General features: G+C 42.9%; 1 protein-coding gene and 1 long non-coding RNA gene across 2 annotated transcripts; both read left to right on the forward strand.

The window, feature by feature from the left end:
* Positions 1-270: 270 nt before the first annotated feature.
* Positions 271-26,122, forward strand: mdfi (MyoD family inhibitor). Its single transcript, XM_037252028.1, has 5 exons — positions 271-814; positions 1,744-1,939; positions 15,171-15,308; positions 21,651-22,016; positions 23,569-26,122. Exons 2-5 carry the CDS (start codon positions 1,795-1,797, stop codon positions 23,820-23,822), a joined length of 903 nt encoding a protein of 300 aa, XP_037107923.1. The 5' UTR covers positions 271-814; positions 1,744-1,794; the 3' UTR covers positions 23,823-26,122.
* On the forward strand, positions 16,282-18,538 carry LOC119123149. The gene is made up of 3 exons (XR_005098007.1): positions 16,282-16,828; positions 16,930-17,025; positions 17,790-18,538. It is a non-coding gene; the product is annotated as an uncharacterized LOC119123149 (long non-coding RNA).
* Positions 26,123-26,630: the final 508 nt, after the last annotated feature.

A 26,630-nucleotide genomic window follows, 5' to 3' on the forward strand; every position in this document is an offset into this window, starting at 1 on the left:
ACAAACCAGTTGATCGTGTCTAACTTTTTAGATTTGAGGGGAAAAAAACCCAAATATCACAGCAATGACTCATACCATCACTTCTGTTGACTATCGTGGACACAAAGCGATTGCTGAATTATATCGCTGTATTGCTACCTGTGTTGTTGGCATCAGTGCCAAAGTCTATTATTAATGTGAAAACATGTGGTTACCGGCCTCGTAATTCTCTGGCATGAAAGCTAACCCGTAGTGCGAGCTGTCTGCTTTGGGTTAAGAGGTAATTATATGACGGGGTTGTAGAGCTCAGCCCAAGCAGTTTGTAGCCCGGAGGAAGCACAATCACTGCTGCTGACTCCACAGCAGTTTCCTGCCCCCAAAAGCTGCGCGGCACACTGGGACGCTGAAAGGAGCGCACGGGACAGACACGAATAGTCCGACTTTCACTCGCGTGAGAGCGAGAAAAACTGCACTCACAACTTTTTTTTTCTCTCTCTCTCCACTTCTTTTTTTTTTTCTCCCAGCAAGCTGCCAAAAGCGTCGCAACATCTGGAGGACGAGGAGCGAGAAGGAGAAAGTTTTCAGGGAGGCGGAGAGCAAGAGGGGAATCTCGAGCGGAGAAAAATGCACTGAAAAGTTTTTTTGGGGGGGAAGGGGGGTGTGCACGTACCCGGCGTGCAGTGGATAAGATCCGTGGAAGTGTATAGATAAGAGTGGAGGGGGAGGCGAGGAGGGGGGGGAAGGAGGTCTCGGAGGGTGAGAGAAGTCCACCTGGAGAGGACAGAGAATGAATTAGCCGAAAGCTCGGATATTCCGCAAGCCATCCGCACACAAGGTGAGTTTGTGTCTTTGTTGTCGCAGTTGTGCAAAACGACTTTCTATAACGTGCTGATGAAAAGTTCTTCCCTGTCAAGTCCTCCGCGTGCAGGGACTCGTTAAGGGAAGCAGACGCGTGTAATTAAAGGAAAAGCAGCACAGTGTTTACCTCGCAACTATCGTGATAACACGGCAAAAGTTATTGGAGTTTCAAAGTTTTCTCTGTGACTGGAGTCTTTTGTGGGGTTGAAACTTTGAGAAACGGTTTCACTTTCCCCATTGAACTTTATGATGAATTTTTGTGTGCATACTCTGAATGCGATCACGTTCGTTCGGCTGTTTTGGGGCAAAAAGTTGTCAAGGTAGTGAAACAGCGGGAGCGCGCAAACAGCTGGCCAGATGAGCGGCACGCGCGCGCTCCAAGCGCACTGGCACGTGATTGAACGTGATCTAAAGAACGTGATCGAACACTATCTATTTGTCAGATCAGTCTGCAAAAAATCGATTCTTTTGCCCCCATAACCGTTCTTGATGCCTATCCAGCTGAAGAAACTCAATTTATAAGTCATCTATGTTTGCTCAGTACAATGTTTGCGCTCACTTGAAATATTTTCAATAAATATTTGACCTACTTGTTTGAAATTACTGATATTAAGTGACTAAAAGTTAACATAACGAATGAGTGTTCTGATGACTCAAATGTGCTGACCCAGCATTCTCTCCTTATCATTGTCAAAACACCATACCTACTGACTCAAGACCTGTTTGTCATTTGTTGTAATTCCTTTCTCCAAAATGTTCAATAGCTCATGTACTATTTTAATGAACAACCTCATTTTATTCTTCATTTGAACGAGCCTCTAAACAATCTTTTCAGAAATGCCGCTCATCTCAGATTTATAGATTTTGGAAACAAGTGTTTTATATGATATCTTTGACTATCTCCAGGCGAGCTCCTGGGCCCCTCCACCTCCTCAGAAAAGAGCCAGGCCTACGCCCATGGATGAGGAGAGGAGCGCTCCTGCCATCTCCCCAGAGCCACCCGATGATGGGGACCCCTGTCCCGCAGCCTACCTGCCCAGTTTACATGTAAATGCTAACGTAGAGATTGAAAATAGAACCTTCATCCCAGCAACAAGTCGAGGTAAGGGAAAGGACTCTGCCCTTTGACGAGTTTGAGTATAAGCGGATTTTTCACGAATGTATAAACATTATAAGACATCACAGTTGATTTGTGGTTAGCACATCTGCCTCACATAAAAATCAAGTTGTGGCCATGATGGGGATTTTTTTTAGGGGGGGGAGTAGTAGCTACTCCTCATAGATGCTACACGTTAGCGGCAACAGTAGGTTGCAGATGGGTCTGTATTTCCTTGGCTGGCATGGAGGTTCTCGGAACATAGAAGGTCGAAGTTGGGGAATAGTGAAAGTGTGCTTTGCCTTCCGTGTGATTGGTCCTGGGGGGCGTTGTTGGTGATGTCTCCTCATATTGAGTTGTTGTGCATCAGCAGGTCGAACTGTTAAAATTTAAATGTCATGTTGCCATGACATTCCACAACAAAACTATTTGTTGAAAGCCTTTTTTTTTTTTACTCTTACATTAGCATTCCTATTTGCTCATCTTGTACTGGCTCTTTTCTGTCTCGTATTCTTACTGTTGGATTAGGGAGATTATAATCTTTGATGATAATACCTCAAGGAAGTTTTTTTTTAGATTATTAAAAAAAAAAAAAAAAAAAGTAGGAGGGTTGCCTCAACATGTTCTTGGAGTTAAGCCGCCTTCAACTGTGCAAACTCAGGAATCCGACGCAAAGTAGAACTGGGCTTCTTCTATTGAAGTCGGTGTGCCAGTCTGCCTGACTGCTTGTGTGCATGTGTGAGTTGAGGGCACGTAGGTGAGCCAGGGCGGGGTGGAGACGACTGGTCAGGCTACCACAGAGGGCAACAAGGGCTTGCTTTCACTAAACCCCACCCCTCCCATCTGGAGAACGCTGGACTCTGGGGCAAGACAACATGCACTACTACAGTGAAAAACACATCTGACAGCACACACCAGCAAACTTTTTTTTTTGTGTGTGTTTGCGTGAACAGCTCATGGCACATGACAGTGCGTCTCTTTGACTTCCTAAGCGGTGAAAGATTTGTTCACCCGTTGCGCTGATGTCATACTCAAAGATGCAAATATAACAAGGCCAAGAATCGGTCTTATTTTAGTGCCACACAATTTGAGAACTAAAATGAGACATTTTAAACCAAAGTGTCCACAACTTAATGACAAATGTGACCAAGCATGCACGACAGAGTGCAGAGAGATCTCTTTGAGCTATCTAGTCGTGCTCGAATTGTAAGTCAAGCTCCCCTCAGCAGCTCCAAGGCCACGCAACGGTGCTGTGTTTTGACAGATGTGTGCTCCTCACTGTTGGGAATCTTGCTCTGCCTCAGACATGAAGATGCAATGAGGCTATCTGTTTATGTAGGAAAGCCTCAGCTCCATATGCTAAGCCCTCATTCTTTTTTTTTTTTTACCACTGGCATCTCTTTTTCTTTCTTTTTTGCCTCCTCTTCAGTGTTTTTGACCCACTTTTCTCAAGTTGTTTTATCTTTATCCGAACCCACTAATGACTTGATTTGTGTATATATAGCCGATGAGCGTGTTGTTTTCAATATAAAGGAAGTCCAACTGCGTCATTCTTTTAGGAGTCAGCACCAGTGAATTTTATTGCTTCCTCTTCTTGTTTGTAGACGAGTGGTTAACATGCTCAAATTTCACAGTTTGCAAGAATTTTGGTCAACTTTTTAGAAATAAAACCTGACCAGCAGACAGTGATCACAACAACCACCTTGGCCTAAATCATACGTGTCAAACTCCAGGCCTGGGGGCCATACACAGCCCGCCACATGAATTTATGTGGCCCGCGAAGACAAATTGTGCATCGACTTTGTGTCATTAGTAAAATTACAAATTGGCTTCACTTTTAAAAAAATAGAGATATTGCTTGCAATTTTTATTACCATTCGTCTTGTTAAAATATTTGAAGTTTTACAAGTCTCTGAATTTCAAAACTAGTTATTCATCAGTTTGTTTTGTATGCTGAGAAACTCAATTATTTGCCTGTATTCCATCATAACATGAGAACTTACAATAATTGTGACAATAAATAATTTCCTTACTGGCATTTGATCTTGTTTGGCCATTCACCGCAGTCTATCCGGTGTTCTGTAAACAAGAGCAGATTTGGAAACAGCTTTTGCACTAGTCTGTTGTGGAGTCATCAACATTTAGGTAGTGTTCCATTGATAATATTTATTCAGCTATTATTTAGTATTTGTCTTTCCAGAAACAAGCTGCAGTTTAAATATTATATTATTTAGTATAGTATATTTTGTTTGATCGACTCGTGTTTGTTCCAAATCGCACTAAAGTACAGTACGTCTCTCCTCTCCTGTGTTGGAATGCAACTATGTGCCCGCTCGTCTCATTTTAGTCACAGAGGTTCATTGAGGCCAATGTCTAATTTAGTTTCCCACTGAGATTGAAATAACCAAGGTGCAATTTGGGGCATTTTTACAAGATATTTGAAGTAAAGTCCCCCCCTCATCTCCTCACCACCTCGCAAACGTTTGAGAAAGTGTTGCTCACATTCACAAGGACACGAACACACATTTACCGATGACAGACTGTGTCAACAGCGTGTGAAAGGCCAAAAGCCAGCCTTTCATGTGAAAAGCACTCACTGCTAGAATTTGAATTCATTTTCACTGAAGCAAGTAAGATTTGAATGTGAAGGGGAATCCAATCAATAATTGTAGAAGTCCAGGAAAAAATAATTGTCAGGTATTTAACGGTGAAAAGTTACATTTTCTGTTGAGAACATGAATGGAAGTTTTCCACGTTGAATCAAGGATGTGTGATAGTTTATAACAATGTTTCAAATGCCCTTTACTCTACTTTTTCACCCCCCCCCCCCCCCCAAAAAAAAATCTATATCTCAATTTCCATTTAAGGCTGTCCTTTAACACTGTTTTCCAACCAGTGTGCCGTGAGAGATGTTCAGCTGTGCCGTGGGAAATTGTCCAACATTAAATACCGAGCGCATTGTAAACAGGATCGCCAAACCACAGGTCAGTTAGCGCAAGGCCTGGTCAGCCACTTGCTAATCGTGCATGTGTGGCAAATCGGAGAATCTTGAGATTTCATGTTGTGGCATCGGCACATACTCAGTTTATGTGTGTTCCTGATAGTGTTGGCTCGGGAGTGAACGATTCGTTAAAAAGAACGATTTTCTTTTCAGTGAACGAGAGTGAACGAATCACTTCCTAAAGTGATTCGTTCTTTTTTCAGTTCATATGACTTCAACCAGTAGGTGCCGGTAATGCGCATTGAAGCTGGTGCCACCTCGCCGTAAATCAAAACGAAGAAGAAAATTACGGAACTTCCCGTTCACGAACGAGTCGTGAATTGCATTTCCCGTTCGTCAACTTAACGGATCTGTGAGTGAAGGAGTCAGTGATTTGCATTTCCAGTTCATCGCGAGAACGGATCAGTGAGGGAGCGAATCCTGACTTTCCCGTTCGTGAACGAGTCAATGGGTCAACTGCCTTCCTTCCCGTGCATCAACGGATCAGTCAGTGAACGTGTTGCGTCTCCCTCCTGGCGTGAACTATGTAAGCCAGAATGTAGATTTACGATTTGCCAAGGAAAGAAAGAACCACTCACAAACACCACTTCATTTATGCACGTTTTCTCCAAGCTAACGGCTAACTTTATTGCATGAAGGGATGCGCCGTTATGCAACAACGGGGAGATTATGCTTCTCTTTGGGTAATCTTGATTTTATAACACTTGTAGTAGTTTTTAAATAACGTGTATGCATATAAATAAATATTGTTATCCAATATATCTACTGCAATTTCACTTTAGATTGCTGGTTTGAAATTTACTTTTAATATTATTTTCAAATAAACATTTATGTTAAAACTTGTCTGGTGTTTTATTCCTTGTTTTTTTATTCGCCAATTAAAACATAAAAATCTGACATTTGGTTAACTGCTTTATATGACAATATGTGTAGGTACACCTCATGGACACTTCAATAGGTACACTACACGAGGTAAAAGAAAAAAAAAGAATAAGTAAATAAAGGATTAATTGCACAATAAAAGCACGTTTTGTACATTCTCACACCTGGGATCGAACCAAGTTCTGACCGAGCAAGAACCCGTGTCGTTATCCAGTCGGCTATTTCTACCTGGAAATCCTTGGTCGTCAGCACTCTTTTGTACTCGTGATGTGCATTCCAGTTCTCAAGTGAACTGAATCTTTAGAATCGGTTCACTCCAAATATTTGTTCAAAAGAATCGTTCACCGAATCGTTCACTACACTTTCTTGTTTATTTAGTCTTTTTCTTTTTTTTAACTCGTGTAGTGTACCTATTGTAGTGTCCATGAGGTGTACCTAATCACAGGCCACTTCAATAGGGAAACACCCGCCCTCACCCCCACCTCCTGATTGGCTGTTTGATCTGTGACGTCACTCGGATACTCCATTAGGTACACCGCCATTTTCAAGTGTACCTAATAACAGGCCACTTTATTAGGGAAATATCATGGTCAAAGGTCACAGGTGTCAAGCTCTAGTCCTCGGGGCCGCGTTCCAACATGTTTTCCAAGTGACCCTCGTTAAGCGCACCTGCGTGAAAAGTTTTAGCTCCTGCGGAACGTGAAAGGAGCTAAAACTTTTCACGCAGGTGCACTTAACGAGGGAATCACACGGACACTCCATTAGGTACACCACCATTTTCAAGTGTACCTAATAACAGGCCACTTTATTAGGGAAATATCATGGTCAAAGGTCACAGGTGTGAAAGCTCTAGTCCGCGGGGCCGCGTTCCAACATGTTTTCCAAGTGACCCTCGTTAAGCGCACCTGCGTGAAAAGTTTTAGCCCCTTTCACGTTCCGCAGGAGCTAAAACTTTTCACGCAGGTGCACTTAACGAGGGTAACTTGGAAAACATATTGGAACGCGGCCCCCCGAGGACTGGAGGTCGACACCCCTGGTTTAAGTGAAAAGTGCCACACCCGCCCTCACCCACTTTCTGATTGGCTGTTTGATCTGTGACGTCACTCGGTGACTATTAGGTACACTGCCATTTTCAAGTGTACCTAATAACAGGCCACTTTATTAGGGAAATATCATGGTCAAAGGTCACAGGTGTCAAGCTCTAGTCCTTGGGGCCGCGTTCCAACATGTTTTCCAAGTGACCCTCGTTAAGCGCACCTGCGTGAAAAGTTTTAGCTCCTGCGGAACGTGAAAGGAGCTAAAACTTTTCACGCAGGTGCACTTAACGAGGGAATCACACGGACACTCCATTAGGTACACCGCCATTTTCAAGTGTACCTAATAACAGGCCACTTTATTAGGGAAATATCATGGTCAAAGGTCACAGGTGTGAAAGCTCTAGTCCTCGGGGCCGCGTTCCAACATGTTTTCCAAGTGACCCTCGTTAAGCGCACCTGCGTGAAAAGTTTTAGCCCCTTTCACGTTCCGCAGGAGCTAAAACTTTTCACGCAGGTGCACTTAACGAGGGTAACTTGGAAAACATATTGGAACGCGGCCCCCCGAGGACTGGAGGTCGACACCCCTGGTTTAAGTGAAAAGTGCCACACCCGCCCTCACCCCCACTTTCTGATTGGCTGTTTGATCTGTGACGTCACTCGGTGACTATTAGGTACACTGCCATTTTCAAGTGTACCTAATAACAGGCCACTTTATTAGGGAAATATCATGGTCAAAGGTCACAGGTGTCAAGCTCTAGTCCTTGGGGCCGCGTTCCAACATGTTTTCCAAGTGACCCTCGTTAAGCGCACCTGCGTGAAAAGTTTTAGCTCCTGCGGAACGTGAAAGGAGCTAAAACTTTTCACGCAGGTGCACTTAACGAGGGAATCACACGGACACTCCATTAGGTACACCACCATTTTCAAGTGTACCTAATAACAGGCCACTTTATTAGGGAAATATCATGGTCAAAGGTCACAGGTGTGAAAGCTCTAGTCCGCGGGGCCGCGTTCCAACATGTTTTCCAAGTGACCCTCGTTAAGCGCACCTGCGTGAAAAGTTTTAGCCCCTTTCACGTTCCGCAGGAGCTAAAACTTTTCACGCAGGTGCACTTAACGAGGGTAACTTGGAAAACATATTGGAACGCGGCCCCCCGAGGACTGGAGGTCGACACCCCTGGTTTAAGTGAAAAGTGCCACACCCGCCCTCACCCACTTTCTGATTGGCTGTTTGATCTGTGACGTCACTCGGTGACTATTAGGTACACTGCCATTTTCAAGTGTACCTAATAACAGGCCACTTTATTAGGGAAATATCATGGTCAAAGGTCACAGGTGTCAAGCTCTAGTCCTTGGGGCCGCGTTCCAACATGTTTTCCAAGTGACCCTCGTTAAGCGCACCTGCGTGAAAAGTTTTAGCTCCTGCGGAACGTGAAAGGAGCTAAAACTTTTCACGCAGGTGCACTTAACGAGGGAATCACACGGACACTCCATTAGGTACACCGCCATTTTCAAGTGTACCTAATAACAGGCCACTTTATTAGGGAAATATCATGGTCAAAGGTCACAGGTGTGAAAGCTCTAGTCCTCGGGGCCGCGTTCCAACATGTTTTCCAAGTTACCCTCGTTAAGCGCACCTGCGTGAAAAGTTTTAGCCCCTTTCACGTTCCGCAGGAGCTAAAACTTTTCACGCAGGTGCACTTAACGAGGGTAACTTGGAAAACATATTGGAACGCGGCCCCTCGAGGACTGGAGGTCGACACCCCTGGTTTAAGTGAAAAGTGCCACACCCGCCCTCACCCCCACTTTCTGATTGGCTGTTTGATCTGTGACGTCACTCGGTGACTATTAGGTACACTGCCATTTTCAAGTGTACCTAATAACAGGCCACTTTATTAGGGAAATATCATGGTCAAAGGTCACAGGTGTCAAGCTCTAGTCCTTGGGGCCGCGTTCCAACATGTTTTCCAAGTGACCCTCGTTAAGCGCACCTGCGTGAAAAGTTTTAGCTCCTGCGGAACGTGAAAGGAGCTAAAACTTTTCACGCAGGTGCACTTAACGAGGGAATCACACGGACACTCCATTAGGTACACCGCCATTTTCAAGTGTACCTAATAACAGGCCACTTTATTAGGGAAATATCATGGTCAAAGGTCACAGGTGTGAAAGCTCTAGTCCGCGGGGCCGCGTTCCAACATGTTTTCCAAGTGACCCTCGTTAAGCGCACCTGCGTGAAAAGTTTTAGCCCCTTTCACGTTCCGCAGGAGCTAAAACTTTTCACGCAGGTGCACTTAACGAGGGTAACTTGGAAAACATATTGGAACGCGGCCCCCCGAGGACTGGAGGTCGACACCCCTGGTTTAAGTGAAAAGTGCCACACCCGCCCTCACCCACTTTCTGATTGGCTGTTTGATCTGTGACGTCACTCGGTGACTATTAGGTACACTGCCATTTTCAAGTGTACCTAATAACAGGCCACTTTATTAGGGAAATATCATGGTCAAAGGTCACAGGTGTCAAGCTCTAGTCCTTGGGGCCGCGTTCCAACATGTTTTCCAAGTGACCCTCGTTAAGCGCACCTGCGTGAAAAGTTTTAGCTCCTGCGGAACGTGAAAGGAGCTAAAACTTTTCACGCAGGTGCACTTAACGAGGGAATCACACGGACACTCCATTAGGTACACCGCCATTTTCAAGTGTACCTAATAACAGGCCACTTTATTAGGGAAATATCATGGTCAAAGGTCACTGGTGTGAAAGCTCTAGTCCTCGGGGCCGCGTTCCAACATGTTTTCCAAGTGACCCTCGTTAAGCGCACCTGCGTGAAAAGTTTTAGCCCCTTTCACGTTCCGCAGGAGCTAAAACTTTTCACGCAGGTGCACTTAACGAGGGTAACTTGGAAAACATATTGGAACGCGGCCCCCCGAGGACTGGAGGTCGACACCCCTGGTTTAAGTGAAAAGTGCCACACCCGCCCTCACCCCCACTTTCTGATTGGCTGTTTGATCTGTGACGTCACTCGGACACTCCATTAGATACACCGCCATTTTTAGGTGTTCCTAATAACAGGCCACTTCATTAGGGAAAAATCATGGCCAAAGCCTCAATGTAAGTGAAAAGTGTATTTACACTTAAATACTTGCATATGCATACAAAGCGAGGTTCCTATTCTAAAAAGCTCACAGTTACATGTTCATACCTGGGATCGAACCAGGTTCTTACCATGCAAGAGGCTATGTCACTAACCAGTCGGCTATTTCGCCCTGGCAACTTTTGGCCGTCTGCACTCTTTTGTACTTTGATGTGCAGTCCAGTTTTTAGGTGAAGTGAATCTTTAGAATCGGTTTTCTCAAAAGATTTGTTCAAAAGAATCGTTCGCTACACTTTCTTATTTATTTATTCTTTTTTTTCTTTTTTACCTCGTGTCGTGTACGTATTGAAGTGTCCATGAGGTGGGTCGCGAACGGGAAGTTACGTCATTTTCTTCTTCGTTTTGTTTTACGGCGAGGTGGCACCAGCTTCAATGCGCATTACCGGCACCTACTGGTTGAAGTCATATGAACTGAAAAAAGAACGAATCACTTTAGGAAGTGATTCGTTCACTAACCCTAACCCTTGTATTTATATTCACCAATCAAAACATAAAAATCAGACATTTGGTTAACTGCTTTATATGACATGTTCAAGATTCAAGATTTTTTATTCGCCATGTTTGAGCGTGCCAAACAAGGAATTTGACTTCGGTAAAACACACCCTCTGTTCAACATTTAGGTGACTAACAACACTCAGGACATGTGAAAAATGGCGAAAACAGTGTAGACAAATTCAAAAAAGGTGTGAAGAGCAGGATGTTATTGCACAGTAATGACTCTGAGACTCTAAGAGTGGTGTGAGTTCATCAGAGCAACAGCCTGGGGGAAGAAGCTGTCTCTGTGTCTGCTGGTTTTGGCGTACCGAGCTCTATAACGCCGTCCGGAGGGGAGTAGTTCAAACAGACTGCAACCTGGGTGAGAAGGGTCTGTAGAGATGTTCCTTGCACGTTTCCTGGTCCTGGACAGGTACAAGTCTTGGATAGATGGGAGGTTGATTCCAATGATCTTTTCTGCAGTCCTGATTGTCCGTCGCAGTCTGTGCTTGTCTTGTTTGGAGGCTGATCCAAACCAGACAGTGATGGAGGTGCAGAGGACAGACTGGATGATGGCAGTGTAGAAGGTCTTCAGAAGCTCTCGCGGCAGGTTGAACTTCTTGAGCTGTCTCAGGAAGTACAGCCTCTGCTGGGCCTTCTTCCGGACAGAGTCTATGTGGCCGGTCCATTTCAGGTCCCGAGAGATTGTGGTTCCCAGGAACTTGAAGGTGTCTGTGGAGAGAATAGTATTACTGCGGATAGTGAGGGGTAAAAGTGGTGAAGGGTCTCGCCTGAAGTCCACTGTCATATATATATATATATGTGTGTTTTACGTTGTTATATGAGTTGGTGTCCCCCAAAATAACAAATGTCGGCATAACAGTTTTTTTAATCAACCTTTTATTCAAACACATTCGGAATAATAACACCATCAACTATAACCCAACAAATACAAAATTAAAACATCAATGTCGGCATAACGTGTGTTGGCTGGTATGGCAGCAATGCTGTCTGTCACTCACTCGTGAATCTTCCCGAACGACTAATCAGCAGCGAGCGATAGATGGAGGAGGGACTTTACGAGTCAGTGACGTAATTTACCGTCCACGAACGAGACGAGTCAGTCACGCAACTTCATGTTCAGTGTGTGCGTGTGTGTGTGGGGGGCGATTCGTTGAATGATTCGTTTGAACACATCTTTTGAATGAACTGATTCTAAAGATTCAGTTCACTTAAAAGAACTGGAATGCACATCACTAGTTGCTGTGTGCTTTTACGAACAGTGACACTATGACGGCTGTGGTGCGTTTTTGGTGCGATGGAAATCAGAGCATGTAGTTCAACGAGAGAACCTGGATTGATCATTTTTCACCAACATAAAATACACAGTCAAGTCGAGACACCTCGACTGTGATAGCCACTCAGCCGCTGTCAGAACAGCAGAGCGTCTTTAAAAGTGACTTTGTTCTTAATGTCGCAATATTTTATAGAGCTAGTCTAAAACAGTAAACAAAGCCATATTGATTCTTTTGGATTTTGATCACAAGTGACTTTCATTTACAAAAGAAATACAATTTAAAGAATATTTAGTATTTATTTTTATTCAATTATTCAACTCTCCATACATATATAGGAATAGAACTTTACGTCTTTTGTTGTCATATAAATGATTTTAATATAGAAGCTGGTGTAACACTTAACAGATTTTTGTTGGTGGTGTGCCTCGAGATTTTTTCCAATGAAAAGGTGTGCCGTGAATGAAAAGAGGTTGGGAAACGCTGCTTTAACACATTCAAGAAATGTTACGGGAAAACAGTGGTCAAGGTGCTGGTTGGTTGTGTCTCTTTGTGATAGCCATTCCGTTTCGTCTATTCTTTTATGTGCTATACTTGTAAAGCCATTTTGTGTAGCCCTGTCTAATTGACTAGGTCCTAGTGAGCGTTTTGTTTTTCGTTTTTTTTTTCTCATCTTGATGCCACGTCTCTAACGACTTGTCGAAATGAGCAAAAATATCTAAAATGTAATGAGTTCAATCAAGTGCGACAGTGTAACGCTTATTAGAGTGTAGGAAAGAGACAAATCTCTGGGACACTGTAACACAATTAACGTTTAAGAGCAGACAGTTTTTGTTTTTAATGAGCTACTATCAGTGTCATTCTTTTAAGGTGTAGTCTTTCCTTTTGGACATATTCCAGTTATTTGCATGTCTGTGTGTGTGTGTGTGTGTCTGTGTGTGTGTGTGTGTGTCAACCAGATTGCACTTAAACAATTACTTCCACTATTCTATTCATTGTGCATGTGCTCCTGCATAGATTTGTTTTTGTTTGTTGTTGGATGGAGATAAAACCGTCCCCACCAGAGTTGTGTGTTGCCTCTTGTTACGCTCCTGGTCAAAAGGCTCCGACTTCCTGTGTGGTTTCAATCAGTTCCAGTTGTTACCGCCGGCCAGGCAGATTCTACATTGCAGTCCTACTAGTTCGGCGCTACTAAACATCTCTGCTTTGAAACTCTCCACCGCTTTCCAGTATCTTTGAGTCGTCTCTCTCTCACTGTATTTTTTTTTTTAAGCTGTTAAAATGCACAGGAAACTGATCATTTAAAATATTATTAGCATTAGCTCAGACAGTAGCCTCTGTGTATATATGTGTGTGTGTGTGTGTGTGTGTGTGTGTGTGTGTGTGTGTGTCTTCCATATGCTTTTGCTTTTGTCGCTGTGTTTACCAGAAAAGCAAAATTCCTCTGCGTTGCACGCAAGTGCATTGTAAGCGCACACATAAACACAATATGCGAACAAACAAACGTCCATAATATTCCCCAAAACACATGTAAGCACACAAGCCGGGTCTCTTCAGACTTTCTTGATTGCTCTGGTCTGATTCGAATTAGAGGCTCATCATTCTTAGATCTCACTAATGGCTCTGAGGTCGGGCGGTTTGGCGGTTTGATGCCGGTGCCAATGAATAATTGGTTGAGGGCCTGCTTGGATGGCACAAAGGGCTTTGGTGGGAATGTGTTTAGTTGTCAGGAACTCCAAAACAAGGCCTGCACACTTTTAACCCATAATACTCTTTTGGCGGCACGACTCGAAATGAGTCAGTAGGCTGGCTGCACAAGCTCGCAATGAATCGGCTGACCAGATGATTGACATACATGATAAACTGTAATGTCCAGATGTTATTCTGATATTCAGAAAGCAGGTGGATACACTCACTGGTCAAGTCATTAAGATGAGAGCTTATGTCACCATTTGGCAGTGTTTAGGATCCGAGTGCAGGGAAACGGCGAAAAAAAAAGGGAATTGAATTTCAAAGGAAGTGCAACCGTTGGACTGCTTCAGCGAGTGTTGATTCTAGCTACAGTAGGTCTGACATGGGCAACTAGCGACCCATGGGCCGTATCCTCGCCATCAATCGGTTCATGGTGGTGGTGATGCGGCGGATCCAATGTGAACGTGATCCCAACTTGTAATGATTCAAATCACTGTTTTAGACACACTTAACAGCTACCACAACTGAGGGGCAGGATACCATTTTGGCAGCCATTCAAACTGTTTTGTTGGCCTAGAATGACTCTTTGTCCTATTGTTTTAAACAAGGCTAACGTTATAGCCGATCCGTACGTTTACTTGTCAGATCTGTACCCGCATTAGGAGGAGGCCTGCTCTACATCTGAGAATATCCGGTATAATGACCCACATTCAAATTGTGCCACTTGGGAGCCAAAAAACTGGAAGGAGTTTGTTTGTCATTTTACATCACGTCTTTTCTAGCACTTCTCTTTTGCAGCTCAAACTGAGACCCCTTTGCAAAGACTTGACAGAAGTGTGAACTTATTTCTAAGGCCATGCCAGCTATTAGAGGGACTGTATATAAAGTCAGTATGGAGGGAATGTGAATATGCGGGTGAGAGGCCGGGGACAGAGACGGGAAAACAGATAGAGAAGTGAGCGAGAATTGCTAAAATAAATAAACAGCACCAGGAAGTGTTGAGTCCATGCACAGGACGTGGTTTGGCTTGTGTGCACATATATGCATGCGTGTATGTGTGTGTCTATCAAACCCAGCTGGCAGTCATTTGCCTCGGAATGAATCCGCACCTCTCGGAGGCCCAAGCTTGCCCTGCTTTGAAGGCCTCTGTGTGTTGTACACATATATGTGCATGTATATGTGTGTATGGGTGTGTACATAATAACAGCTTCATTAAAGCAGCCTGTGGTGTCAGAGAACTCATAAAACCCCCCAGAAATGCTGTGTTTATTTATTTATTTTATATTACATGTCTATTATATCTCCTCTCTTAAATGTTTTTGACGCATATATACTCTCACGTGCATACTTAGAGAGCCACAAGATTTCAGGTTACGCAAGCGTGCACATAGACCCCCGAAAAGTCCCAGGGGAGCTGAGTATAACAACTTCCAGATGCAGGTTGAGCGCAAAAAACACACCAACGCAGACACACAGACAAATCTTCTGCTTTGGTGAAGTCAGCAGAACTGCTTTTGAAATTAATGAACTGCGTGTGGATGTGAATAACAACGAGAGTTGACATGTTTACACAGAGCGATTATGGCTTGGTCAAATATTCATACAGGAAATGATGGAGTGGAAATTCTTTTCAAAATAAAGTTCACCGTATGGTCGCCGATTATATATTTTTTAATGGTATCTAAAGCGCTTGTGTCGTTTTTTTTCCAGATGTGGCCAACACCTACACTGAGCCCCTCATATTGAGGTCAGATGTCATCCCTGAGAGGACGCGAGATGACGACGCAGGCCAAAGCCAAAGCAGCCTCTCGCACGCCGAGCTCACAACACTCAGCAGGAATATCACATGTGAGTAAATAGCACACTCTCACGCACACGTTCGCACACGGACACACAAACGCAGGGAGAATCGTGTTTCCATTACATATCACCAGGTTGGATGAGTCACATTGTCCTGACCTTTAACAAATAGGCCTTGAAAAAAAATCCACATTTTCAGCCAAGTAGGTTGCGTTCTTGATTTTTGAACACAAGCAAGCCTGGGTCCAAAAAAGCAGAGTTGAAACTCTCTCTTCTGCTTCTTGTCATGATGAGAAAATGAGTGGTGTCGTTACCTTGACGACACCGGCTGCTACTGTGAAATTTGCTTCCATTTGTCAATCTCATTTAATTGTTCACGGTTCACGGGACATGATGTTATCAGTCAAATCAATATGAATACTAATGAAATATTAGATTTAATCAGTTGAAAGCGACACGGTCTCATGTCACATTCTCTGCAAGCAGCCTCTAAAACCTTTTTTGTCAACCTTTCTAAAGAAGACACTGTGACTATGCATGCTGCTTTCCTTGTTAATTTGAATGGCGCATAGCTAAAAAGAAAAAAAAAACATTCTTTTTGAGCCGTGCTCGGGACTTTCCTTAGTTGTCTGGATTAAAACAATGAGAGGAAAAAATAAACTGTGATATCAGAAAGATGTGTTGAATATCAAACAGTGGACAACTTGTGTGGACAAATGGGAATGAACTTTTCCATTGCAGGACTTTTAGAGCGTTCTCCAACCTACCTTGTTTGGTCCGAACCAAAATAGCCGGTGTGAAAAGTGTCTGAGACAGCATGTCTGGACCAAAGAGCCAAAATTTGATCCGACTAAAAGAAGTGGTTTGGGGTTGGATCAAATTGTGTTACAGTCCGGTCAGCTTTATCTGCAATTGAATAACAAGTTTTTCTGAACAATTCGGGCTTTAATGGCTTCATCCGCACACATTTTAGCTACATCCCTGAAATTGATACTTGTCCTATTCTGGGTTCTTCCACTAGCACCTCTCCACCCCTGCCTGTCTATAACACCTGGAAATCCCTTTTCTTGAGTCATATCGTTATCAGCCGACACCACCCACTTCCCTCCCTCATATTTTATGTCCGACGTGTCAGCCAAAGAGTCTGTCTCTCACTCTTTTTGTCTGGAGCTCAGTTACGCCCCAACTGTAACAAAGCCAAAGTTGCACAATTATACCACCATCAATTTATGTGACAGTTGGAAATAAGGCAAACATTAACCCGATTGTGCCATTTAGAAAGTTGCGGAGCCACAAAGTCCCCTGATGATCGCACTCGTGCTAGTTTCACATTGTCTAAAATCGGCATTTCCTGACATTTCGTAACAATGACCGAAAAAAGCAAATGAGGAGTGGGAAGACCGTTGTGCAGATTGTCATATGAGCTTGTGTTAGAGAACTTGGAGCGTTTGTTTCCTGGAATCCAGTAAGGGGTGACGTGCACATGCAAACCTGCCCATTGCTAATAGCTACTTTGTGGCAACGGACTGACCCGCAGCTCAGTTAGAAAGCAGAGAAGTAGGTGAATGGTGAGTGGGTGAGTGGGTGTGTGAACGTCTGCCGTGTCTGTCTGTCTGTGGTTTTGATTCTCTACCTGTTCTGTCTGCCATATTTGTGTGTCTGTTTTCAGGCCCACAAAGGTGCTAGTTTGAATCATGTGCTTTCTTCCTCCCCCTGTTGGGTTTTATATGGCTGTAAAATCTATGGAAGCTGCTGACTCCATATGGTAGGCAGAGAGTTATGCAACATGGGTTTAGTTGGAAGCTTTTACCATTCTTCACACGTCACTGTCTTTAATACTCTTAGGTTGTTCAACTATGACACAAATACAAATTAAGTCAATCAGGCTGGTTTTTGGACCAATTTTGAGAAACAAATATGTCACTATCTAATATTTCTAGAATCAATTATTGATTATACCGTCAATTAATTAAATAATCGGCTACAGTTTTATTTCAGTGAAAGTATGTCAAAAAACATATTTCCCTTGAGTTATTATTTTGTTTATTTGGTATGATTCAGTGATTTAAAAAACACTGTTAAGCAATACCACATAAGTAGGATTGATGCTCTTTGTTTTCTAAAGTAAAAACAGATGTTTGCAAAAATCTTATTTCAATTAAATCGGTCCTCTTTCATGAAGGGCTAGAGAAACCAAAACAATACTAATGAAACCAGAACCTGAAATCAGAAGATTTAGACAATCTTTAGTTTAAAATTGTCTCTTAAAGATGACTTAAAATACAAAGCGATTAATCTCAGAATCGATTTGTTGTCAATTAATCCATTGATTAATTAAGACTGCCAAGAATTGTGAATAATACAATATGATCACAAACTGTCATAAATTCGAACAACGTTTAAGATTTGAGAACTCCTTCCATGTGCACCAGGCCTAAAACACATCAAATGACTCAAGATGTGTGCTGAGCTCATGTCTTTGTGAGATCCGCTTATTCGTGTGTGTTTGTGTGTGTTATTTGCCCGGAGTGTGAAGAAACAGAAGCCAAAACAGAAGGTTTCTAAACCCCGACGTTGTGATGACATTGTAGCACAAGCATGCGCCTGGCGCTGGGCCTATAACGAGCCGTCTGAGCACAAGACGTCCCGAGAGCTGTTAATGTGTGTGCGCTTGACTGCGAGTTAGACTCACTCTTCATCAATGATGTCATCAATCTGCCGCTGTCTTTGACGTCAGGGTCGCAGCGGGATCTGCTTCCTTAACGGCCATGCCTCACCAAACACTTGGCATTCATCAGAGACTGTGTTTACGACACAACTTCATAACGTTCGGTTTTGGTTCCGCTACGATTTTGGTTCCTCCCTGACTCATGTTATACTTTTGCAAGACGTTTTTGTGCACTTGTTTTGACAGCCCAACAAACAGATAGCCTTGGAAGTATGATGTCTTTAACAAAGATGACATCAAGTTATCTTTTCTTTTGTTTTATGCATCTTGTCATCTCGGGGTGTGCAATGTGTCGTTATTGATGAGAGATTTAGCAGTACAGTGATAAACCGCACTCAAGGGAGCTGCAATCGCTCAATTTAATGAGTTCCAATACATGAACATTCTGCCTTTTCCAAAGATGAGCTGCTTTACGCCGACCTTATTTATCTTGCATTATTTGGTATTGAATTAATATGTTACCCTTTCACTATGATGTCCTCAAAATCTTTCTTATCGTATGATTTTAAAATCACTCGATTAATAGCTAACAAATGCATCGCAAAACCAAGAATGAGTTTTGTGTTCAGGTTGTTTGGAATACTTAAACTGTTCATTCAAAAACATGATTTAATTATGTATTGATGGTTTTTTGGGTCACTTACAAATATGATCATAAACAATCGAATCTTTCATTAGATTCTCCGCCAAGCCGTAGCAGTGAAGAAGAAACCTGGTGGCTCACACCATCAGAGGAAAGTAGAAAGGAGGTGGAAGTTGTGGGTGAGGAGGGGATCGGCTCTGACTCATATTTAATTGCACATTTGACTTAATAATATGCGTCATAATATATGTGCATCTTTTGGAGGATTGGGAACGACAAACACTGCAGTTTCCCAGTCTCAACCTGTCAACTACACACATTGCCCCGATTTTGCTGTTATATTTAACCAGTGCTGAATCATTGCGTGTATGAGTCACCTCGGCGCAAGTTCCTCCCGCTCCAAATATCTAACGTACAAACGTCGACCCACTTCTTTTGCTTTCCTTCCCTCTCACGTTCAGCCCATCCCATTTCTTTACATTCTCAAGCTCAGACAAAGAGAGCTTGTCTTTTTTTTTTCAGGACTGAGGCCTTCACGTGTTCATGCATGCATGCATATATTTGTGTACACAAGTGGGTCTAACCTCAAGCTCTCTTTGGAGACAGTCCTGACTCCTGAGCTCTCAGAATTTGTCTGTTTGCGTGCCAGATTCGGCTATAATCATGCTCTCCTAAACACATGCTACACATGCACTAACTCGGGAAAACTGCAATAATTTGAGGACAATGCAAACCTCCATGCAGCAACATCCTGGTCAACGTGTGGTGTTAAAAGTACTATTTTAAAAAATGCTTAAACAGGACAGACACAGAGAAGTGTTGTTGGCGGGGGCGCGAGATGAATCAAGGGGGGGTGTTGAAAGCGGAAGGGACGAGTTGAGCGGTCCTTGCTGACTTTCGCAATCGTTTATAGACGCTAACGTTCCTTCTAGCTAGCTACATGCGCACACTGGCTGCGTGACTTGCCAAACATCTGGAGCAAAGTTAGAAAACGCTGAATGAAAAGAATCTTAAATAACAGCGGATTGGTTGTGCGACGCCGGACGTGAGCCAATTCAAACAGTCCTCGTTGGGTTATCTGTCTGGGAGTGGTTATCGAACAGACGCTTTTATTGCTGGTCGTGTTCCTTAGCCAGAGTTTAAGACCACACTCTCAGCGTGTGTGCGTGTATGAGGTGCAGAGCAATACTTTGATTTCGCTTTCTCTCTTAGTCTGCCGCTGTGTCTCTTCAGGGCCTCACTGTGTCTTTAGGCAACATCTGCTTTATGGTCAAGAAAATATTCAAACCTTTAAAAGACGCTATGAAACGCTGCCATTAAACCGAAGCTTCGACTTGATTCTTCTTTTTCACTTGTTTGGCTTGGCAGCAAAGGTGTGTTTTCTCACCTCCTTGCCGCTTCAGACATGAAACAGACCACGTTATAAAAATCCTAATTGGAAAAAGTTGGCGCAGAATGTTAGGTTTAATCAAAACAGTGATTAGTACTTTCGATTTTACTGTTGTTTTAGTTTGACATATAGACATACAGAGAGTCCTGGTGGACTTGCATGGATGCTTTTGTGGTGTGTTAGCATCAGTTAGCTCAAAGTTAGCTGGGGTAGGCTCCAGCTCACCCACAATCCTGGTGAGGCTAAGTGCTACAGAAAAAACAATGGATCCAGTTGTTCCAGTTGTTGACGTTGGTCCTTGTTTCGCAAAAAATGTACAACTCCAAAGAAAAAATACAAAGAGTTCATCGTGGCTACACTCAGCTCTCAAGTTTTGCTGATGTAACAAGTAACGTCATTCATGACTGTGGTTTAGTTTAGTGTGGCTTTAGAGACCTATTTCTCATGAATATTTATGACAAAATCTGAATTGTCCACTTCAGAAATCTCACTATATACTTATTTCTTCATCTCTTATTCTTCTTTCATCAAAAGCATGTCAACTGTTGTTAATTCACCTTAAAAGTAAAGACACTACTTAAGGGAGAGCTTCTAAAATAAATGAATTGTGTGTCCTGAGACAAAATACGATCTTGACTGGGGAGAGGTCGGGACTGCAGTCCAGCAAACTCTCCTCGCGCAACCACACATTGGACCAACGCACACAGTGTGGTTTTGTATTGTTGAAATATTCATGGCCACTTGTACTTTTTGGCATTAATGGAGTCATCGCAGTTGGTCCAAGTTACTGACACAGTCTTACGACACGACAGAAGCTTGGCTTTTGACTACGTAGCTGACTAGAAGCCACAGTGTCCACACCGAAATCAACTGACCACAACACATAATTCTACCGCACGATGGTCCAGCCCAGTTGCTTGACGTTACTTCTTGACTCAGTTCAAATTTGACTTCGCTTTGAAGCGGAGGAGTTTAATTTGGCAAAAGGTGGATATAAGTATGTATTGTTCTGTTTGATAAAGTGTTGCCAAAGTAATCTTGGAGGCCCATGCGCTTCTATTGGCAATTGATGAATAACTGCTCTTGATGAAGTGAAGTGGTGTCTTAAGGACCGTACATCACGAGCGTTCTGTTTAAGCTCGACTCCTTTGCCTTTATACACTGAAATTATCTACGTTCAATGAATCGCTTAATTTAATTATGCACAATAGAGCGGGGCACATTCAAAGCCCATCTTAGTACATTTCTTTGGATGAACATTGGAATCGGTCTAATTTAACAGAATGCGTTTTTCAGAAAACTGCTGATCCTTTGCTGCTGAAGGACAAGATTTGTTTCTGCGATGTTTGACACCTGTTTTGTCAAGTGAAGTCGTTCACATTAAAACTAGATAATTGTTCAACAGGCGAGTCAAGGTTCGTCTTATGCTGAAGTAGAAGCGTACTCAGAGACAAATAAGATATTCAGCTACTGAAGTAAAATCACTGTTGCCTTTGTGCTTGCTTTTAAATTAACTTTAGAGGTGCTGTCCATGTGCACGTATTCTAAGATAAAATACAAAAATTGGACCGCACATGCACAATCCAAATATTAAAATCACATGCCTGTAATAACAGCAAAGTCGTTATCTCGTAGCTTCGTGATATGAGGTCAGTATCAGCGAACAGTAACTCTTTTGTTTCTTTACAGGTCAACCAGCAGCCAGATCCACACCCATCCACCCCACCCAGCCATGTCGGACGCAACCCGGCAGCCAACTACGCAACGGAACCAAACCCAACGTTCACACACACTCCCCTCAGTGTGCGCATCCCACGCCTCACACACACTCACTCCAGTCTGGCGGGGACAGGAACGGGTGCCCTCATCCAAAACTGGGCTCCCTCCCAAGAGGAGGCTCATCCACCTCCTCCTCCTCTTCGGCAGGGCCCAGGAACAGCAAGAAGTTGCAGTCTAACCCTTCCATCACCTCCCAGAGCAGCAAGAGGAGCAAAGGCAGCTCCAAAAGTAGCTCAAAGAGCAACAGCTCCCAGATTCCCACAGAAGCACAGGATGGTAAGATGCGCACACCAGCGAGAATCTTAATCATAATAATAATAACAATACATGCAGCAACATGATTCTAAGTTGTACCACCCTTTGGCCATGACAACTTTTAATAGTTAAGAATTAACTCAGTGCATATGCAACATTTACGTAATGACAAACTGCAGGACTACGGCATTTATCATCATAACATAAAGGAAGAAGGTTGCATTTTCCTGGCAGCGCAGTGCGCTAGTGGTTAGTGCTGTGGCCTGACAGCAATATGTTTCTCAGTCTTTTATTAAGACTATGCATTGACTTCATGGGTACTACATGATTTAATACAACAATAATAAAAGGTATCTTGAATACATTGACAACTTAAACTATCTTGTGAATGGTGAAGAATAAACTATTGTGGTTAGTCTGACATGTTCCAAGTTAGTTCAAGATGTGACTAAATCGTACCATGTATAATTTTGTCTTGTGGGCAGAAATGAATTCATTACTTGTTCAGTTTGTTCTTAGGCACCTAAGAACAGACTGAACTAGGACGGTCTGTGTTTTCCAACCCCCAAACCATGACTTGGTTGTAGAATACAAGAAATGTTGTCTGGCTTGGTTCAATGCACGCTGTACAAATTATACTGAGCGTTTACACTGTCCAGCTCTTCGCCATGCTAGCAGATTGGCAGCAGGTAGATTTTTTTAGCTCACTTTTGGGGGTCTTTGACATAATACAGTAGGTCAACTGGAAAAATCCCAATGTTATTGTTTGCCACGGTACAGCGATGATTGCTAAAACGTGATCTGGTTTGTTTTATTGTAGGGCGTGAAGGTGGAGAGGGAGATAGCATCAGCTACATAAATAGTGTGACATCATAGAAGCGAGACGTAATGCATACAGTGTCATTATCCAATTAATGCAGGAAGGAAATATAAACACAAAACAGCACACCGCTGCTTAGTAACATTATCCATAAACCACTCTGTTGCAATCGACAATATTTAAACATCGTTTTTTGTAGTCCACTGATAATGCTTTAATATTTATCTTTCCACCTATTCATGGACAACAGTTTGTTTAGCTCCTCCCCGCTCAAGAGATATAGCCATTGTGCCAGATTTAAAGGGAATGAGAGAAACAGCTTTGATTGAAGATTATTCAAATCAGCCGTGTTCACGCCCACGTAGGCGCAGACCTCCCTCTTTTGAATAGGCCTAAAGAATTACCAAAACTCAGTCACTGCCCATCGTGCCAAATTTACGGCAATAACAAAAACTGTATATTTAAACACCTAACTGTACTAAGTGTTTATAGTAAGAAAGACCTCACATGAACGGACATAAATTAATGTAAGAGTAATAACCTTCTAATAACGGCTCACAAATTTGGAGCAGCATCACATACAATCATTGCAAACAATAACCTCATTCACATATTCTCTGTGATCTGTGGCAACAACAACAATTTCACTTCCTTCCCTCTCCAACTTGCACTTAATTACGCTCCATCTTTTCCAATAGACCTCATTCCTGCCCCACAAAATGATTCTAAAGGGTGAACCTTGTCTCTCCTCAGACTGCTGCGTTCACTGCATCCTGGCCTGCCTCTTTTGTGAATTCCTGACGCTGTGTAACATCGTGCTGGACTGCGCCACCTGCGGCTCGTGCGCCGGCGACGATTCATGTTTCTGCTGCTGCTGCGCGTCCGAGGAGTGTGGCGATTGTGAACTGCCGTGCGACATGGACTGCGGCATCATCGACGCCTGCTGTGAGTCCGCAGACTGTTTGGAGATCTGCATGGAGTGCTGCAGCCTTTGCTTCTCCTCCTGAGGTCACGATGCCAATACTCGTCTCCATCTTATCGCCGCAGGAGCGACTTCAATCAGCGTCTTGTCAAAGCTGCAAAGTGCTGCATTCAGTCTTTGTTGTCAAAGCTTGGCCAGGACTCTGCGGCTCTCACTATATTGGCTCCATCATACAATAAGTCTCTAACAAAAGACTCTGAGAGCAGTCAGTGGTGAATTCCTCCCTCTTTTATGGATCAAACCAGACAACAGCAGCCCCTCCTGCTTTGTGCTGGCCGTTGGGCCGGAGTTCCAGCCGTCGTCCACTAGCGTGCGCAAGACTGGATTGTTCCGACGGAGCCCCTCTTGTGGTCTAAGCGACCGGAGTTCTCCGAGCATGAAAAATGACCTCCAAAGGCAAATGAGAAAATGGATCCATTTAACCGGATTTTAGTGTTTCTGTTGATAAGAGCAGCGGCGTAATGGAAAAATTGAAGCTCAGCTCTCTGTAGAACCGTCTGAGTCTGTCCTTGGCAAGGTTAACGTCTTCCAGTTTGATTGCCTGCCGTGGCCTTTGCGACACGCGCGGCCCGAGAGGCTGATGTTGGATCCATTGATGTCTTTGTCCACGGAGAAAAGTAGAAAACAGAGAATAATGGTGGCTTGTGGCAATATTACAGACGCCTTTCCTTTGTTCGTAAAGTGTCTCATTTAACGGAATCATGAGAGAGTCATTCATCAGCTTGCAGATGGAGCGAATCAAATCAGGAGCATTAGCGATGGACATCAGCGGGCAACGCTTGATGGCATTTCGAATGGTCACATTCTCCGCTTAACATGTGAAGGGAGAGTTGGCAATCAAACATCTCTCTTCATTTCAGAGTTCACATCGTGTTTACTTTTACATTGATTTGAGGAGCTTCGGCTTTGTCCACTGAAGTCTTCCTCGTCCAAAAATCGAGTCAATGAAATAATAGGCAGAATCTTTCTTGAATACATTTCACGTGAACAAATGGCCTTCTCGGCTTAGCTCACCGCCTGCGTTTCCGAGTAGATTCCAAATCTCTATTAATCCTTTAAAAATAAATTTAGAGGTGAGGAGTGGGTAGATTTTAGTTAAGATATTTGCATTTCTCCTCCAATGTGAAAATCACATTTCTGTGTTATCAGGTTTGGCCAAGCTAGCTGTAGAGCTGGAACTGCCGAACATCTAATTGAATTCCGCCAGTGACAATCTCATACGGCATTATGCTAAGTTGGATCCACCCGTCTGTAGTATGAATGGTACGCTTTTGATAACAGGCCCCAACTCTCAGACCATCACACATACACACTTTTGTCCGAGCCAATATTTTGTGCTTTATAAATGACGTGATCCATATCTCTCTCTCTCTCTGTCATGCAGCCTCATATTTTGTGCAATTTTGTTTCATAAAAATATCAAAGTTTATTTTGACTGGAACGTAGTTTCTTGATTCCTAAACGTGTATGTATGTAAATAGAAGGGTTGGTTTTATGTTTCATTATGTTGGATTCAAACCCTATTTTAGGGGCTGAGATTGTTACGACTAAACAAAAGTGAGGAAAATCAAGTTAATAGCAGCAACGCATGAATGCAAGTTACTGGAAATGAACAAGTGGAACTGGGGAAGATTTTATCACTAAGAGTGTCTCAAATTTTCCAACATGTTGAAAATGATAATCCTGGAAAGAGATTTATGAAGGGACAACTGGATCGTAGAATGCTACAGACAAATGGATTACAATCTCATTTTTGGGGTAAAATAAAAATATTAAAGCACTTTAATTGGGAACGGTTGCTCTGTCGCCAGACCAACCATATCACAAGAACCGTTTACGGACAACGCTAAAACCAAAGGAAAATAAATATCAGTCTTTTTTTATGAATTCTGTTAGGACTGGTTGGTTGGTCTGGAAATAGAGAAGTCAATCTGGAAGTGGATAACAACTTAAAAAATGTCATATGGATAAACATATATTCTGGCTATTATTACTGGAAAGAGATTTTACGTACCATATCATTTATTCTCTGGTATTCGGACCATGTTCCATTATTCCCATTTTTTTTTGCCAAACATCGTGTAATTTTGTGGATTTATAATTATGAGATACATTTTTTTTTTCTAAAGTGATTTATATAGTATGAGCTTCCCTTCTCTGCTAAGTAGTTTTAAGCCTATCAGAGTTCAGATGAAATGTTACTTGACTGTTGTCCACAATAATGTCAATTTGTTTACAACAAAGCAACTTTATGTTCATTTCAATTGCTGTCTTGGAAGTCGCATTCAACTTTTTGTTATTACTGAATAAACAATGTGAACTCCAGAAAATATGGAACTTATTGGGGGGGTGGGTCATCCAACCATCTCCTCACATGCAAACAGCTCAATGCTCATATCTTTCCTAGCTTTCTCGCTCTCTCTCTCGCTCTCCCCCCCCAATAATATGTTTTCAAAAACATCTTTTAGTATCTGGAGGTTTTCCCGTAACCCCGGCAGATTAGTTGTCTCTTCAGCTGACAGAAAGAGGAGAAAAATGTCAGAAATACGAGAAACGGCGCAACAACTGGCCTCGTGCGGAACCGAATCCTTTAATGTGTTGTTTTTTAACGGCTTGCCAAAGTCGTTGAGGAGGAATGTGTGCTCAGGCCAAGATATTAATGTGTGTGGATAAGTTCAGGGGACATTGGTTTTTACAGCTTTTTTTTTTTTTTTTTGCCTTAATCCTTCCTTCATTTAACTGTGGTCTGTTGCATCCCGTCAGGAGCCAGCAGTTGTGTCTGGTGAAGAAAAAAAAGAAAAAAAAAGCACACTGTGCTCTATGCTTGTGTGTT

The sequence above is a fragment of the Syngnathus acus genome, chromosome 5 (assembly GCF_901709675.1).
Source record: "Syngnathus acus chromosome 5, fSynAcu1.2, whole genome shotgun sequence".
Taxonomy (NCBI): Eukaryota; Metazoa; Chordata; class Actinopteri; order Syngnathiformes; family Syngnathidae; genus Syngnathus; species Syngnathus acus.